This window comes from Lepidochelys kempii, chromosome 1, assembly GCF_965140285.1.
Source record: "Lepidochelys kempii isolate rLepKem1 chromosome 1, rLepKem1.hap1, whole genome shotgun sequence".
Classification (NCBI taxonomy): domain Eukaryota; kingdom Metazoa; phylum Chordata; order Testudines; family Cheloniidae; genus Lepidochelys; species Lepidochelys kempii.
This window is the reverse complement of record NC_136380.1, coordinates 281,647,015-281,664,366: the sequence shown is the minus strand read 5'-3', so window position 1 is coordinate 281,664,366 and position 17,352 is coordinate 281,647,015. Positions and strand designations below refer to the sequence as shown.

General features: G+C 44.0%; 1 protein-coding gene across 11 annotated transcripts in view; it reads left to right on the top strand.

The window, feature by feature from the left end:
* Positions 1-17,352, top strand: part of NAV3 (neuron navigator 3) — an 846,806-nt gene that overhangs the window by 691,962 nt on the left and 137,492 nt on the right. For all 11 annotated transcript variants that reach the window (XM_078851117.1, XM_078851118.1, XM_078851116.1 and 8 more), the window contains one exon: positions 12,477-12,615. In XM_078851117.1, coding sequence (XP_078707243.1) covers positions 12,477-12,615 — 139 coding nt within the window. The remainder of the gene's footprint in view (positions 1-12,476; positions 12,616-17,352) is intronic.

The following is a 17,352-nucleotide window of genomic DNA, read 5'->3' as shown; positions in this document are numbered from 1 at the left end:
AAATCGTTTGTCGCCATGGTGTCAGGGCACCAACAATAGCATCTACTGGAAATTTGTATAGCTTGGGAGAGTGATCTCATAGCACCAGATGGCAGACTGAAGAGCAGTTGCCTACATATCAAGACACCTCCGCGAAAGAGAATGTTATGTTTAGCCTTGGCAGGATTTGATTTGATAGATGTCAGTAAACGTCAATTGCAGCTGACACACTGAAATCAACATTTAAAATTATCAAGCAGTAACAGTCAGCGGGACTGCAGCCTCTCCCCCTCCCCCCCTTGGGCCTTCAGGGATCCAGAATCACCAGCTCTGCAGCCCCACTGTCATGGAGCTGCTCCCTCATGCCCATAGCAGAAGAGCTGTGTATGGCTCCCTGCACTGCCGCAGGGCAGGTGACACCAATCCCTGCAGGCCTAAGGTGTGGGGAAGGCTGTGGTCCTGGCAGGGCAAAGCTGGGATCCCTGGGCAGGGCTGTGAGGCAGAGGACAAGTTCTCTGACAAGGGAGAGGCCACCCTGCTACTGAACGGTTCCTACCTAGGGACAGAGCCGTTCAGCAGTGGGACAGCTCGTCATCCTCCTTGCATTCGTGGCCCAGCGTCTCTGCTCTTCCAGGAATGCAGCCTTCTCCATACCTTACACCTGCAGGATAGGGTGTCACCGGCTCTGCAGGAGTTCAGGGCATCTTCTGTAGCCCTGTTGTTCCGGACCCACACTCTCATTCGCTGGGAGTGCTGAGGGTCTCTGCTTTGCCCCACCAGGACTGCAGTCTTCCAGCCCTCTGCAGCAGACTGCAGACTGCCCCGCACCTTGTGCCCAGTCTCTTGGGCCCCCTGCAACCCTGTGGTCAGTGCTACCTAACCCTAATTCCTACCCAGCCCCTTAATTTTCAGCAATTATAAAAATAGTTAAAAATATAATCAAATCTTTAATTAAAATCAATTAATCATCAAAATTATAAAAATGAAATCTGCCAAACCTAATTATGCTCAAATTTAAAACAGGCCTTACCAGTGAGTTTGGTTTATGTCTCTGTTAATACATGCTCAATGTGTCACTGTAAAACAGATCATAAACACTTAAGGCCAGATCCTGGCCCCCACATTGGCAGCACAAAGCAGATAGAAATATTGCTGATCTGGCTCCACTTGAGGATTCCTCCTATGTGGTGGGATCCTAAGATGGCATAGGACTTAATGTGACTTCCCACCCCCATTTTGGTTGTGCCAAGCATAACTCAAATATAGTGCAGGATTTGAGTCTAAGTGCTGTTATTGAGGTTAGAAGTCTTTGATGAAAATCATCTCATAGACTAATAGACTTAAAGCCAGAAGGGACCATCATGATCATCTACTTTCACCCCTTGCAGACCCCAATCCTCTGGCTGAGTCATGATTTAAAGACTTCAAGTTACAGAGATTCCACCATTTACACTAGTTTAAACGTGCAAGTGACCCGTGCCCCATGCTGCACAGGAAGGGGAAAACTTCCCAGGGTCTCTGTCAATCTGACTGTGGGAAAATTCTTTCCTGACCCCAAATATGGTGATCAGTTAGACCCTGAGAATTTGAGCAAGACCCACCAGCTAGACACCTGGGAAAGAATTCTCTGTAGTAACTCAGAGCTCTCCCCATCTAGTGCCCCATCACCAGCCCTTGGAGATATTTGTTGCTAGTAGTTGCAGATCAGCTACATGCCATTGTAGGTAGTCTCATCATACCATCCCCTCCATAAACTTATCGAGCTCAGTCTTGAAGCTAGTTAGGTTTTTGCCCGCACTGCTCCTCTTGGAAGGCTGTCCCAGAACTTCATTCCTCTGATGGTTAGAAACCATTGTCTAATTTCAAGCCTAAACTTGTTGATGACTAGTTTATATTCCTTTGTTCTTGAGTTCACATTGGCACTTAAATAACTCTTCTTCGTCCCTAGTATTTCTCCCTCTGGTGTATTTATAGAGAGCAATCATATCTCCTCTCTGCCTTCTTTTGGTTAGGCTAAACAAGACAAGCTCTTTAAGTCTCTTCTATAAGGTAGGTTTTCCATTCCTCTGATCATCCTAGTAGCCCTTCTCTGCACTTCTTCCAATGTGACTTCATCTTTCTTAAACATGGGATACCAGAATTGCACAGAGTATTCCAGCTGAGATCTCATCAGTGCCTTGTATAATGGTACTAACACTTCCCTGTCTCTACTGGAAGTACCTCACCTGATTCATGCACAACACAATTATTTTGATGGACAATGTATTGTTTTTCCTCTAAAACTGAATATATCCTAAGAAAGACAACTTATGGGCCAAGTACAATGATCAAATAGAAGGGGACTGAATTGGCTGCCTTATCAGTGGGAAGTAATGCTAAAAGCAATGTTTAGGAAGAAACGTCACCATCTGAAACTAGTGAGCTGTGTGCCCCTTGTATAGATTTCAGTAGAGCAGTATAGCGGATTCAGGATAGCATGTGATCCACCATTAATAAAACTATTATTTTCTTCAACATGATATTGACAACAGTCTATCAGAAAGAGACTGATCACTTTAATAGAACACAGAGCTATTTTGCTTTCTCTAGCTGGATTAGGGTGTCAGTGTACTTGTTGCTCATTTCCTCAAATTTCTTGAGTCAATGGAGACCTAGTTTAATATCCCTGTATTAGATTCACAGCTTTGCCAGAAAGCATAAAGGGACTTTTTTTTGCTTTCATCATGAAACTGCCTGCATGAAATCAAGATTGAACAAAGGAAAAATGAGACTTGCAAGAAATGCATCAAACTGACAAAGCGGGGAGTTGGATTCACCAGAGTAACCTTCCAACAGACCCTGTAGCACACTGACTGGACTGTAGTTGCCTTTATATGGCTGATGGTCTGCTTTTCATTTGAAGCTTTAGGGCACTCTGGCTTGAGGTGCTTTCAAAAATTAATGAAATACACCAGGGTAGAGACAGATTCCAAGCAATAGTGCAGTGATCAGTAGGGTTACCTGCACTGAGCTAGCAAATTCAGGGCCTTATATAAGCTCATATAAAAAAAGGCTGGGGAACGGAAGGAACAATTACTATATCCACTGCATCCTACAGTGTTGCCTGACAGACCTTGACCGCAAGTAGTGACTTTTTCTGTAAAAGGACATTATAGATGTTGATTATTTTTAGGAATGCATTGAGCTAGCAAAACTTATCAGCACCACATCCACTCATCATACAGAAGCTAAAATCAGTCTGTACAAAACATGGGTTCCTGAAGTCCTTGTTACTAACTGAAGTCCTTAAATTACGTTCAGTGTTAATACTTATTATTTATTGAGTGTCAAAACTGTATTCAACAATGTGCAGGACACAGAGGACGTATTTTCTGGTCTGTAATTTTCTGCCATTACCTCCATCACTGACACAAAGAAATTGCACGTGTCTGCAGGTGTAATTGCATAGGGTTTAGTCAAGTATTGTCTGGCTTGTTTAATAGCCTTTGTGCCAGAGCTCTGGCAAAGGGAACTTTGTTCCCCTGCTATGTTGAGCAATGTCTGATCCCTTATCAAATATTTTAGTGAAAACACTTTTGTGTATATGCTTAAAAATAGCTTTTTGTGACCATTAGTACAAGTCAATCTCAGTCATTTGGATGTTCATGGAAAACAAACACAAAAGTAGCATCAGCACATCTGACTGTAAATTATTTTTAAATTTGAGACAGTACATGTAGGAAAAATGTTTATAAATTCATCCAGCTCTGCAGTCTAACCGTATACACACGTATACACATGTTGACTTCAGACACCTCACTATTAGCCCACAATATTTCCAGAACAACTGGGAGCTAGTCAGGTCAATTAGAACCATAAAAAGATTACTATACCAAGATCTGTCCACTGTTCAAGCACTGGTGAAACAAGGAGAAGAGTGATATTGAAAGCTAACTAATGGACATGTAACTGGTGTAGAGAGCAAGTTTTTCATTCATAGAATTCATGGAATGTCTTCTGTGTTCAGGCAGTTGGCGCTTTTCATATAGCATTTGGATTTATGAAGTATTAGGAGGCTGCCTTCTGTGATAAGAGGAGACAATTCAGAAGTGATGGTCTCCACTTAAGTAGAAGGGGTATTTTTGGCTTCAAAACTGGCAGGATTTGTTAGGCAAGGAGTAACTAGAATTCTCGTTTAGCCATCTGAAATAATCTGTTAGGCACATCTAACTTATGAAACAAGAACTGAATTGTTCTGAAACAAAAGGAGAAACATTAGGAAAATTAGTGCACAGAAGTGTCTTTACACAGCTTTCAAGGAACATGGGAAATAAGCTTTTGGATGGAGCTTATAACCTAGTGAGTATGACTGAAACCTTGGAATACTCAGAACTGTAAGGTAAGTATAGATAAATATTCACACACACGCACGCACGCACGCACAAAACCCCACAGGTATGTTAAAAGACCATTATTAAGGGTGCAAAGTCTAGCACTGAAAAGTTAGGAAATGCCATAATTAAGGTTTCCAATGCAACTTTAATTCTGCCCCTTTGTGCATATGCATTATGATAATTATTATTTACATGATCACATAATTTTTTTTTCCACAGGACCCTTGTCCCATTCAGTGCACAGAATGAAGGGTACTATGAACTATTAGATATTTCGTTTTCTCCATGTTGTTCAGTGTATGTCACTAGGCCTTATTTACTATACACTTTTCAAATCCTACTCTGAAGACTGAGTTTCCTCATTGGATTTTCTATAATGCTCATCACTATAGTATCTCAGTGTGTCACAAATATTAATGAATTTATTTCCACAACTGCCCTATACGATGAAGGGTGGTGTTATTCCCATTTTACAGATGGAGACTAGAGGCAGAGCGAGAGTAAGGTCAAAAGCATCTGCTAATATTGACTGCCCAATTTGAGACCGAGCCCCAAACATTGGTGGAGATGGGCCCCCGGGCCCTGAATATTCCTGAAGTACAGGCACCACGGGCCTATATAACTCGCCGTCCTTGTCCAGTTCTGAAGGGCAGCATTCAACTGCTGAAAGCATCCTTTTTTTCCTGCAGTACCCTGCCTATTTCACTACCTGCCTTCCAACTTATGCAATAAATGAAGGAGAGGTTCATAAAACAGTGTCTTTTACAATAAAATCCCAATTCATCACCACCTCTGTTCCATCCAGTGCATTGAATGAGGCAGTGGTAGTTGTGAAAAAATGTAATTAAAGACTGTGGCATAGTTATGATTATGTAATTAAAGACTATATCACAATGCATATGTGCAAGGGGGGCACATTAAGGTTACACAGGCAACCTTAATTCTGGCATTTGCTAATTTTTGGGTGCTTGACTTTGCAACCTTACTAATGTTCTTTTAACATAGTTATTTTGTGTGTAATTTTCTAGTTTTTTCTAAAAAGCAAATGGGGGGAAAAAACAAGAAAAAAACACATTGCTAATCAGCAGGCTTGGAACCTTTAGTTCCTCTACACAGACTTCAGCCACTTGAGTTAACGGAGTAACTGATAGCAGTAGTATTTTGTTATCTTCTATGTGGACCAACAGTAAAGAGGGATGAGACACATTGTGCTATTGGGTTTCACATGTATTTGCAGACAGCAGAAAAATGGGGGCAACTCTGAAATCTTGGGTTCCATTCCAGGCTCTAAAGAGGATTGTGCTCTAGGGGGGCACACTCTTCTAACCATTCCCCAGAAGCATGTCCCCTCTACCCTGTCCCTGTCTCTTCCCCGTCTCTGTCTCTTCCCCATTCCTGGCGCCTCACCCCTGCCTCATTCTCCTCATCTAGCCAATCACAGTCTCCTTGCCCAGTAAGTCTGAGTCTCACCCTCCAGACTCCCAGTCCCAGACTCCTGGCCCACAGCTCCTTATCCACAATTTCTTTGCCCACCCAGTCCCAATTTCCCCCTTCTGGCTCCTCATCAGAACTCTCTCTCCCTGTCTCTGGCCTCCAGTCACACACCTCCCCATCTGTTTCGCATCACTGCTGGCTTCAAGTCCCAATTCTCCATTTTCTGGCTTCTCGTCAAATGTCAATGTTCCCCCATCCCTTGTTACCCTGATGGGCCATATGCCGAAGGTTGCTGACCCCGGTTTATCATTTGGCTACATTTTCATGAGGACAGAAAAAGGCACATCCCTTATACAAAGGCCATCCCCTTGCCAAAAGTCAAGTTTCCTTCTCCAAAGCATGGGAGTGGAAGAAATTTTCAAAAAGGTCACCACAGTTTTTTAATATGGACAAAACACTATTTTCCCCAAGTCTCATTGTAAGAAACAGCTGAACGGTCTTGGCTAAAGTTTAAAAAAAAAAATCAGCCTGAGATAGACATCTGGCTTGAGAAATTTCAGTCCAAACAATTATAGTTTTGGCAAAGTTACAAGCAACTGAAAACATGATCTTATATGGGAAGTATCAGGCAACCTTAGTAATAGATAGTGCTACCAACCACCTTTATGATTATGCAGGAGAGATAGAAAGGAAAAAATAGATTCAAGACTTATACAATGTGTCAGAAGCCTCTAAAATGCTCCTGAGTTTGACAGTGAACAGTGTATTGAAGGATAAAAGGAATTAGGACCAGAAGTTACTGTGTGTATCTGCTCCCAACACCAGGAATAGACGAGAGGTAAAAGGAAATATCCTTGGACCAGTTCTCAAGGCTGTATGACCCTGAGAACTTTCTACAGGATAATACACTCATCACAGTCTTTAGTCAAACGTTTGCTTGATAATAGTTACAGCTAAACATTTACCATCAATGAGAGTCCTCAATTACATACAGGACAACTTAATTATCCAGAAATGAGGTAACCTAAGCCTTAGAGAAGCCATACTAGATCTATTTCCTACCGATAGGGAGGTAATGTCTGTGTCAAGGTTCCTCCCCCACTCTGAACTCTAGGGTACAGGTGTGGGGACCTGCATGAAAAACCTCCTAAACTTATCTTTACCAGCTTAGGTCAAAACTTCCCCAAGGTACAAAATATTCCACCCGTTGTCCTTGGACTGGCCGCTACCACCACCAAACTAATACTGGTTACTGGGGAAGAGCTGTTTGGACGCGTCTTTCCCCCCAAAATACTTCCCAAAACCTTGCACCCCACTTCCTGGACAAGGTTTGGTAAAAAGCCTCACCAATTTGCCTAGGTGACTACAGACCCAGACCCTTGGATCTTAAGAACAATGAACAATCCTCCCAACACTTGCACCCCCCCTTTCCTAGGAAATGTTGGATAAAAAGCCTCACCAATTTGCATAGGTGACCACAGACCCAAACCCTTGGATCTGAGAACAATGAAAAAGCATTCAGTTTCTTACAAGAAGACTTTTAATAAAAATAGAAGTAAATAGAAATAAAGAAATCCCCCCTGTAAAATCAGGATGGTAGATATCTTACAGGGTAATTAGATTCAAAAACATAGAGAACCCTTCTAGGCAAAACCTTAAGTTACAAAAAAGATACACAGACAGAAATAGTTATTCTATTCAGCACAATTCTTTTCTCAGCCATTTAAAGAAATCATAATCTAACACATACCTAGCTAGATTACTTACTAAAAGTTCTAAGACTCCATTCCTGGTCTATCCCCGACAAAGACCAGCATATAGACAGACACACAGACCCTTTGTTTCTCTCCCTCCTCCCAGCTTTTGAAAGTATCTTGTCTCTTCATTGGTCATTTTGGTCAGGTGCCAGCGAGGTTACCTTTAGCTTCTTAACCCTTTATAGGTGAGAGGAGCTTTCCCCTGGCCAGGAGGGATTTCAAAGGGGTTTACCCTTCCCTTTATATTTATGACAGTCTGAGAATCTGAAATAACAATGGTAGTATTATAATAAGAGAAGTGATGCAGTTACATGAACATTGTAAAAGTAGTCTGGACAGTGCGCTAAAATGCACTCAAGAGAACAATCTTCCACTACCAGGAAGAATAACTTACATTACCTACTTTGTAGGGTGTTTCCATCTCTAATATTTCTGAATCTGCTGTATGATGCAAAGCATTGCATCTTTCAACATAATTAGCTTAATGGACTATCCTCAGCAGAATTTCAGAGGGAAAGAAGGCTGAGGACACTTCTGTGTGTGCTTCTAGTTCAACTTCAGCATACTGTGAATAACCAGACTTGAAGAGATTCCAAAGGAAAGATGCTGAAAAAACCCAGAACCAACAAATAACTACGATGGTATGAGTGGAACAAAAATAAAATAAAATAATTGGGATTGAGCATAGGCAGAAATTGTGTTCAAGAGCTCCTAAACATTTGGAAGACTTCTGACCATTTGAGATTAGAGAAATATTCCAGCCATATGTAGTGAAAACTCTGAAAGGTCTGAAAGATGTAAAACATTTCTCTGCATATCTTCTAAGGCTGCCAGAAGTGCTTCCAGAGCTTACCAAAACACTGAGTGAGTCTTCGTGACAAGTGTGAAACATCACCGAGAAGCCATAGGAGAGTGAAAGCATGATCTGAAAGATTAATTCCGCCAAGGCACTTGAGCTTCAGAATACAGAGACTGTCTGTATGTAGATTTTGTGAACATGCTTCAGTTACGTAGTTTTAAAACTGAGATAAATTAGAAGATTTGAACCTTCTTCCTGAAAGGTTTATGGTGACATCCTCAACTAAGGATTAAAGGTGTAAAGAAAAGAGAAAATTGGAGTTAAAGATTGAAAAAATATTGTTGCGAGTTGTCCAGCTCTGAGAAATGCTCTAAGATGGGTTTAATAAAATGGGTGTGTTTTGTTCTTAGTATTTTATACTCAAACATGGTGCCTGTGACAGCATACAACACATCAATATCACATCCTGCTTCTGATTGTATTTGCCAGGGCATACTGTCTTTGATAATATCTAACTATAATTAAAGGTATTTCCAGTTATTACGCTTGACAGTACTGCAAACAGTATATACCTAGGTTACAAGTAGTATTTGAATAATGGCTTTTATAGGCTGTGAAGCTCCCTATCTGTCACATTAGACAATGCTAAAAGGGTGAAAAGGCAGTAGATATAAATGATTAGTGGAAACAAATAGAAGTCTTAGTAAGGCATGTGTAAAAGAGTCTCTCTGGGGCACCTCTCTAGCTGGATTGGGGCCCCTTGCCATGCTCTGTTACCACCACAGGCTCGGCCCAGTCCAGGCCCAAGCCTTTTAGTTCTCGCAGTGGGCCCTGCCTTTACAGGCCGTCTTGCTTTGTTCACAGGTGGGGAACAGCAAAAGTTCAAATTCAACAGAGAACAAGCCCCTTTTGGGATCAACAAAAAGAGACAAGGTCAGTGGCACCCCCTAACTTCAGGGGTGCCTGCATAGCAGCTTTACTGCAGTCCTTCTGGACAGACAGCTAAAGGAGTCTCCCCCTGCTGGGCAGGGCTGGCTCCAGCTTTTTTGCCGCCCCAAGTAGCGAAGAAAAAAAAAACCAAAACAATTGAGCTGCCACCGAAGAGGACGAGAGGGAATGAAGGACTTGCCGCCAAAGACCCGGACGTGCCTCCCGAACTTTCTGTTGGCCGCCCCGGGCACCTGCTTCCTTCGCTGGTGCGTGGAGCCAGCCCTGCTGCTGGGGTTGCCCCTGGTTTCACAGACTCTTGACAGAGCTGGGGAAGTCTCTGGCATTGGGTTCCTTCTGCTGCTTCAAGAGCCACAGCCTTCTCAGCACTTCCCCTTACGGACAGCAGCTTCCTTCTTTTAAAGTGGTCCGGTCTCCCTTAGTACACCTTTAGAGCCTCCTTCGCCCCTTCCCTGTCAATGTGGGGTTTATGCAGCATGTTTTTAGAATCAATCAGATATAAAACTGCATTCTTAAATCGTGTTTACTGTCTATGACATGGCAATGGTGCAGAAGCTCTATTTATTTGTAACCCTTACACTGAATACCAGAGAATGCAGTATTGTAGTCTGCTCTCACCCTTCTGAAATAAGTTTCTTTTGCCACTGAAGTCATGTACTAAATTGAGTCTCTACCGTTGCAGTATTCAAAGTAACGGTCTCTGAGGCTGCTAGGATACCGGCCAGTGCACTGAACTTTCTGATCTCCTCAGTATCCAGATTATTTGTAGCTTCTACTGTCACATTCCAAAGCCTTCCATGTAGTAATGAATATGTGGGTTTAACCCTCTGTAGACGCACATGTACAACAAGGATTGTCAGATTTTTCCATTGTTTTCCCTGCTCTAATATTAGCAATACTATAGATTCCCAGTGTCTAGCTTTATTCAACCTGTTAATAGGAGCTCCAGTTTTTAATATATTTGGATGCAAAGTGTAGGACTTACAGAATGTGCCTTTTACAACTCTGGGAGTCTATAGGCTCCGACATAATAATGTCGCTAGGGCTTATTTGATATGAATCGAATTTCAGTATTAAACGTTAAAAGTGATAGACTGAATTTTTCACACTCGGTGGACTGGCTGGCTCCTATATTAAAGAATAAAACTGCTGAGGGAATGATCCAGACCTGGATTTATAAGGGAACTGCCGGCCAGGATGGAAGTTTGTTGGCTGAACTCTGCAGAGAGGCTATCATATTGCCTGTCTAGTACTACTACTACTCTCATTTATGGAGGCATACAAAACATAACTTTATGTCCTTTTCTTTCTAGCATGATACTAGCAGTTGTATGAAATAGTTTATTTGGAATTCAGGTAGTAGCAGGCACCACTTTTATCTGTTCTGTGGCAGTTTTGTACTTGCTGACATTCACCTGGAAGATCTGAATTTCTCCTAATCTCCTTAACTCCCCCATTCTGCCCTGTGTGAGTTTTTCCCCATAGGATGTAAAACTCAGGATCAGATTGTAACACTACAGAGAGATACTCAAGTGGAGTAGGGGCCAGGAAATGCTGCAAGATTCCTGTAGTCCGTTGAGGGGAGTGGCTCCTCCTCCTCCGGGTCTGTGGGCAACCAGTCTGCCCCACTACGTCTCTGGGGGTCGCCTGATGTGGGGAATCGGGGGGTGACAGGAGACATGAGCTCTGGCCTGTGGTCAGGGCCGAACAATAAACACAGTTATGGAGCCCCAGCCTCGGGGCGGGGCAGCAAAGAGTCTCATGCTCCAGCCTGTACTCAGGCAGGGCAGCAAACAGTCAATCAGCCTAGGCTCTGGTTCAGAGCGGGGCAGTAAACAAAGTCACCAAGCTCCAACTCTGACTCAGGTGGGGCTGCAGGCAGTTAATGAGCCCAGGTGCTGGTTCAGAGCCTGGCAGGAAACAAAGTCACTCAGCTCCAACACGCTGACTGACCCTCTGCCAGCTTTGCAGCCAGACGGGGTCTACTACCCTGGGGCCACTTCCACACTCCCTCTCCACTGCTGGTCCAGTGAGGTAAGGTGATCAGTGGGTGCCTCAGTTGCCAGCAGAAGCTCTGTCGGAGTTGGGCCAGCCGGCGGTCCGGGCCAGTCATCTGTCTCCTGCGGAGTCAGGTCATCCTGGGGTCCGGGTGGTCTGGGCCAGTCATCTGCACTCTGCGGGCCTGCAGCCACCTCCCAGCACGAGTGCTCAGGGGATGTATGTATCCCCTCCAGTGGCTGGGCCCCTACTGAACTTCCGGGTCCCGCCTTTATACTTCCACCCCATCCCTTGGCTCCTGGGGGGTGGAGCTAGGGGGTAGGGCTCCGCCCACAAAGGGGTGGAGCCACCCTCTTCCTCTGTGTCTGGGGAGGGCCAGGCCAGCTCACTACAGTTCCCCTCACTGAGTTTCCTCTGAATTCTTCTGTAAGGAAGTTGGAGATGGAGTTTTTCTAACTCCCTGTACCCCAGCCCCTCCAGGTTAAAAATAGGGCTTGCATGAGAATATGTAGATGATCTTGCCATAGAGCTGTCATAGCCCTCTTCCATGCCTGCTTCCCAGATCTCCTGAAGCAGAAAGGACAATAGCAACAATAGTTTGTGTTTCTATGAAATGTATAACTTCTGTTCTCTAAGTAACCAGCTCCAGTGAATGTTTGATCAAAGAATCTTGCTCTGATGACACAGCACCCACCAGACAAAGGCTGAGACAAGAAAACAGAGCTATTGGAATTACTGGCTGCCTAAATGACAGTTGATTAGGCTGGAGAAGAGATATTTCCTTTGTTTTTCTGTAGGCTGGAAATCCATAGGGTACTGCAAGCTGTTAATAATGCTTTGGCTACCAATACAGGTAGCTTTAATGGATTTCCCTGCCAGTGTACTGAATGTGATTGCAATGAAGCATGAAACAACCTTTTTTAATGACTTAGACTAGTGCTTGCCCAGAGCTACATTTTTAAAGACGTCCTGGTCTTTCACTAATTGAACAGCTACCAGTACACATTTGAAAATGCGTGATTAATTAGAAATGTCTGAAAACTAATGCGTATTGTACATTACCAAATATTACTTAATGTTCATTGTGTAAACCTCATGCAAAAAAGGTACTATAGAGACTATTGTTTTGAGGACATTTCCTGTCCGTTGGCTTTGAGTGGGTAAATAGATATCCTTCTTTTTCCACAGCTGGGATGACAGCAGCTCAGTTAGTAGTGGCCTCAGTGACACTCTTGATAACCTCAGCACAGATGACCTGAACACCACCTCATCTGTCAGCTCTTATTCCAATATTACTGCTTCTTCAAGAAAAAATGCTCACACTCAGGTAAGTAGCTTTTCATTGTTGCCTCTTACCATACCCTTTCAAGTGCATAGTACACCAGCAGGGCCGGGTTAACCCACAGGCTAAGATAGGACCTCCTATTTTTAGGCCCTACTGGTCAGGCAGGGGGCGCATCCAGGCCGGGTGAGGTGTGGGAGTGAGCTTCCTCACGCAGGCCTGCTGGAGCGCTCCGGCCAGCAGGAAAGGCAAAGCAGCCCCCTGTGGCTTGGAAGGAGCTCTGCTGGCACCCTGCTGCTTCCGCTCCCTCCCATCTGCGTCTCCCCGTGTGGCAGGAACACACTGCCAGGTATCCGGTTAACACTGGTGACCAAACACTAAAAATCTGGTTACAATGGGAACCCATGCCAGCCACGGGTGTGGTCTGAGCAGGCTTTGTTCCCTCCCCCGCCCCCATCCCACACCCCCAATTTCTCCGGAGCTCTGCTTAGCTGTCACGGAAGGAAGAAGCTCCCTCTGTCCCTCTCCTTGGCTGAGGCTGGCAGGCAGCTCCAGGACGCTGCCTGCTGGGTCCTAGTGCCCATCAACATCATCTATTTGTGCTGGATCCTGTTTCTGAACAACTGGTGAGTGCCTGTGGTGGGGGAGGGGGGAGAGGCAGTACCAGAGCGGTGAGGTGGGAAGCTCGCACAGAACCTGCACACGCTCTATCAGCTCCAGCCAGAACTATCATCCCTCCCATGTATAAGGAACGAATTCCCACACATTTGTAGGGAAAACAAAACAAAACCTCCCATTCTGGATACCAGTACTTTACATATTACAGTACCTTCCATCGAGGGGCTTCAGATTGATGATTCACTGTGTTCAATACTGTATTGAACTGTACTAAAAATCAAAGAAATCCAATTTTTTTTGTTGATGTATTTTTCTGTACTGGGATGCACAGGCAACCAAGTTCTTTCCTTATGCTCAGCCTAGTTCCAGAAGCCAACACATCTTTGGCTTTTAAGGGGTTGCAAAAGCATTGGAGGAAGCTCAACACACAATGTTGTCAGTTTCTCCCTCCCCTCTCCCTCAAGGATTTTAAATCCACTTCTTAGCAGGCTTTGATAGAAAGACTGGCTGAATAGGCTAAAGGCAGGTTCTGTCCATTTGCTGGTTCTCTAGCAGTTCAATCCATCATACAAGTACCTCACCTTTGATTTCTTTTGGGTTTCATTCCAAAAACGTAAAGCTAAATAAAGCTGAAGTTAGTACTCATTTTTCTGCCCCAACTCAAACCAGCTTCTTTCCCAAGTGGAAAATGTTGGGTAAGCATGGAATGTGTGTAGTTCAAGAAGGGAAAGAGAACACAGGCCAATTCCTGCTGACAGTTATACCTGTGTAGCCTTACTGACTTTCGGGAGAACAGATTTTTGCACAACAATAGATTTTAGTTCCTTCTACTTTTCACACCTGGTATAAGCAGAATCTCATTTACCTTCCTCCCCTAAACTCTGAGCACTTTAAGGGAAAAAAATAAGCAAGGTCTGCTTGATTTACACATGCAAACAAAACAGGAAGCTCTCCCTTCATTCTACACCAGCCTTCAACAAACTCCAGACCTGATGTAACGAGGATGTCGCTACGGCAACCTTGGTTCGACGTTCTTTTGAAAGCTCCTTAATGATTTTAAGGGTGCTGATTTTCAATTAAGTATTTTCGTTCAAGGGGGGCAGAGAACACAACAGGGAATAGCTTTGTTTTGTCAACTCCTAGTCATTCAGAAGCTGAAAGGCATTAGATTAAGTTTGTTTAATGTTTGTACAGTGATTTTGAAGAGCTAACATAGTACAGAAGTGCTAAATGTTATGACTGGGTAACCATCTAAAGATCTGGGTCCCTTCTAGCTGTTACCTTTTTCTTACGGAAAGCTTAAAACAAACAAATGCAAACCGTAGGGGGCTGGTGCACACAGAAGTCATGCTTAAAAAGCTTCATGTCAGAGCTGCTGATCAAACATTTAGACTAGATAATACTTAGTCCTGCCATGAGTGCAGGGGACCGGACTAGATGACCTCTCGAGGTCCCTTCCAGTCCTATGATTCTATTCCATGATTCCAATTGTGGAAGAGCTTGGTGACAGAATGGCCTGATGTGGTGAATCCCTGGAGATTAACTACACAAACTGTATCATCCCACAAATAATATTTGGGTTCAATGTGAAAACAGTAATTCATTGTCCTCAGCCAGTGCAACACTGGGAGGCAGCTTTCAGAGCAAGACAGCCTAAAATAAAATGCCATCCAATGTAATTTTCCCACTACTACTTCCTCTGTTCCAGTGGATTTTACACCTGAGTGGTTTTCTTGTACATAATAAAAGCTGGCTGCCTCTCAGACTGCAGTCAGAGTGAGATGGGATATGTGGTGTAGAATCCATAGCTGGGGAAAATACCTGCAGGGCTTGGCTTTGCACTGTGCCATGTGGAGAGCTGAGGGTAGAAGCACAAGGTTGGAAGAGGTGAGCAGGATGGGGAATGTTGCAGTGTTCATCCTTGTACAGACGAGCACTCCACTACCTAGGAGGAAGGAGGCCTAAGAGAAGGATAGCGTAGCATCCCTCGTGCTACCTCTTACTCAGAAGTATCTGTTTGAAGAACTGAGTGTGGCGATGTGTTACCTTGTTACCTTGTTACCTTGGTTACCTTGGCCTGTTGTTACAAGTTACCTTGGCCTGTTGTTACAGAATGGTTTGGGGAGAGCTAGTAGTGAACTGGCTTTGGACTGCCGGGCTGGCTTGCAGCCACTCAACTGGACAAATAAGTAAAGAGATAAGGAGGGCCTGAGAGTGTTAAGTGTGGGAATAGAAAACAGTAGTGTTTCCTGCCAGAGCCTTCTTGTGGATGTACATGCCCCCCCTTAGAAAGAGATGATAAAAAACAGCTATGCAAATTGCTTTAGACAAACAGTCTCACCTGAGGACCCTGGCCTTGGAGGTGCCCAGGAATTCCCCATGCTGGAGCAGCGCCTGCTACAAGCCCTCAAGGACAAGGCTGGAGGGTCTGGGACTGTCTGTAGCAGAAGGGGCATAAGCATTGATTCTTGCTTGCTTGGTTGCTGGAAAGCACGTATCTAGTAAGGCGTGAAGGCTGGGAAGCTTATTGTACTTTGGCAATAAAACCAGTTATACTTACGCATCTGGTGTGGCTTCACTGAGTGTATCAGAGCCCCGCCCCTTTGGCCTGACAGGTGAGAGTAGAATAAATTTGTTAATTTAACATAAATAAATATGTATGTAGAGAAATGTTTGATGACTTCATAATTTCTTTTGCAATATGTAATTCATACTTAGGCCCTTCCTTCCCATTATATTTAGGCCCCTCAGAACCTTAATCCGGCCCTGTCTACCAGGAGAGGTGTATTTAAACACAATACATACAAAGTATATAGCATACTAGAAAAAATATCTTCAGTGGCAGTACATCCAAAACAAATGACATGATGAATATTGGACATGGTTTTCTATTTTATTTATTTTCAAGAAACATTGCATTCTAGTAAACACAGAATGTGATGTAGTTGAATCTGGAATATATGGATTTCTACTCATTGCATCTTACTCTGTTACAAATGGTACAATTTAAATTAATCCTATTTTCATCTGTCATGACATGTAACATATCAGGGAAGGAAACTGTAGACTTTATAGCCATAGGGAAATTATTTCCCTTTTCCCTCCATAGGGAGAAAGGAACTGGCAGAAGGAGGCTGTTCTTCTGTCTCCTCCATGGGGAGAGGTGAGCCAAGGGTGGGAGGTGAGAGCTTTTGTCTTCCCCACTCCCCTCCAGGAAGAGAGGGGGACGTTTGAGAATGTCAGGGACATGGACCTGTGGGCATCTTCTCTCCCCTGATCCAGACCTGCTGGGACAGCTGCTCAACAGTCCTGCTCTGTTCTTGTGAGTGGGGTTTCAGTGCTTCTTCTGGGTTCCCCTAGCACAGGAGACTGAGATCTTCCAGAATAAGGGCTCTAGTGGGCTGCTGCTCCTGGTCAAGCCAGGGCACACCTGTGGCGAACAGTTGCTTCAATTCCTGCCTGTATGGTGGTGTAGAACACCAGAGGCAGCTTTCTGCTCTTGGAGTGATGAAGCAGCACTAGTACCACAGTTGATAACTTTCACGTGGTAAATAAGCACCCTGACTTTCACAATGAGCCAAAAATCAGGCTAACCCCATTTCAAAACAAGGCCAAACAAGTCGATCCCTAAGAACCCCAACACTCTGTGACTAGATCCCCCAGTGTGCAGTCTAGGACTGTGGTGGGCCTGCTGTGCACCCCTGACTCTCTCCCTGCATGCTCCTGTTTGCCCCCTTCCCCACCCCTTTCTGGGAGCTGATCAAAAAAAGAAGCTACAAGCTAAACAAACAACAGGCTACAAGCCAAAAACTAGCCAACAAGCAACTCACAAGCCAAAACCAAGCCCAATTTCTGCATTTTTTCCTCAGGTTTGGCCTGTCTGACTAATACTCTCCTGTCTAGTACTCATTCACAGTCTGGCCCAGGCCCCTCTTGAAGCCAGACCAAGACAACCTCCAGGCTTGTCATCCCCCAAGCTTGGCCTTGTTTGTGCAATTTTGTATTTATTTTTTTATCCGTTTATTTCTTTCAAATTAAAAACATTTAAATAAGCTGCTGTCCTAAGGTCTAGACACCATTAAACAAGTAGAAATTCAACAGTATCAAAATATTGTGCTCATAAACATCAATCAGCAGAAAATAGGTAAAACCCCTTCCAGGAAC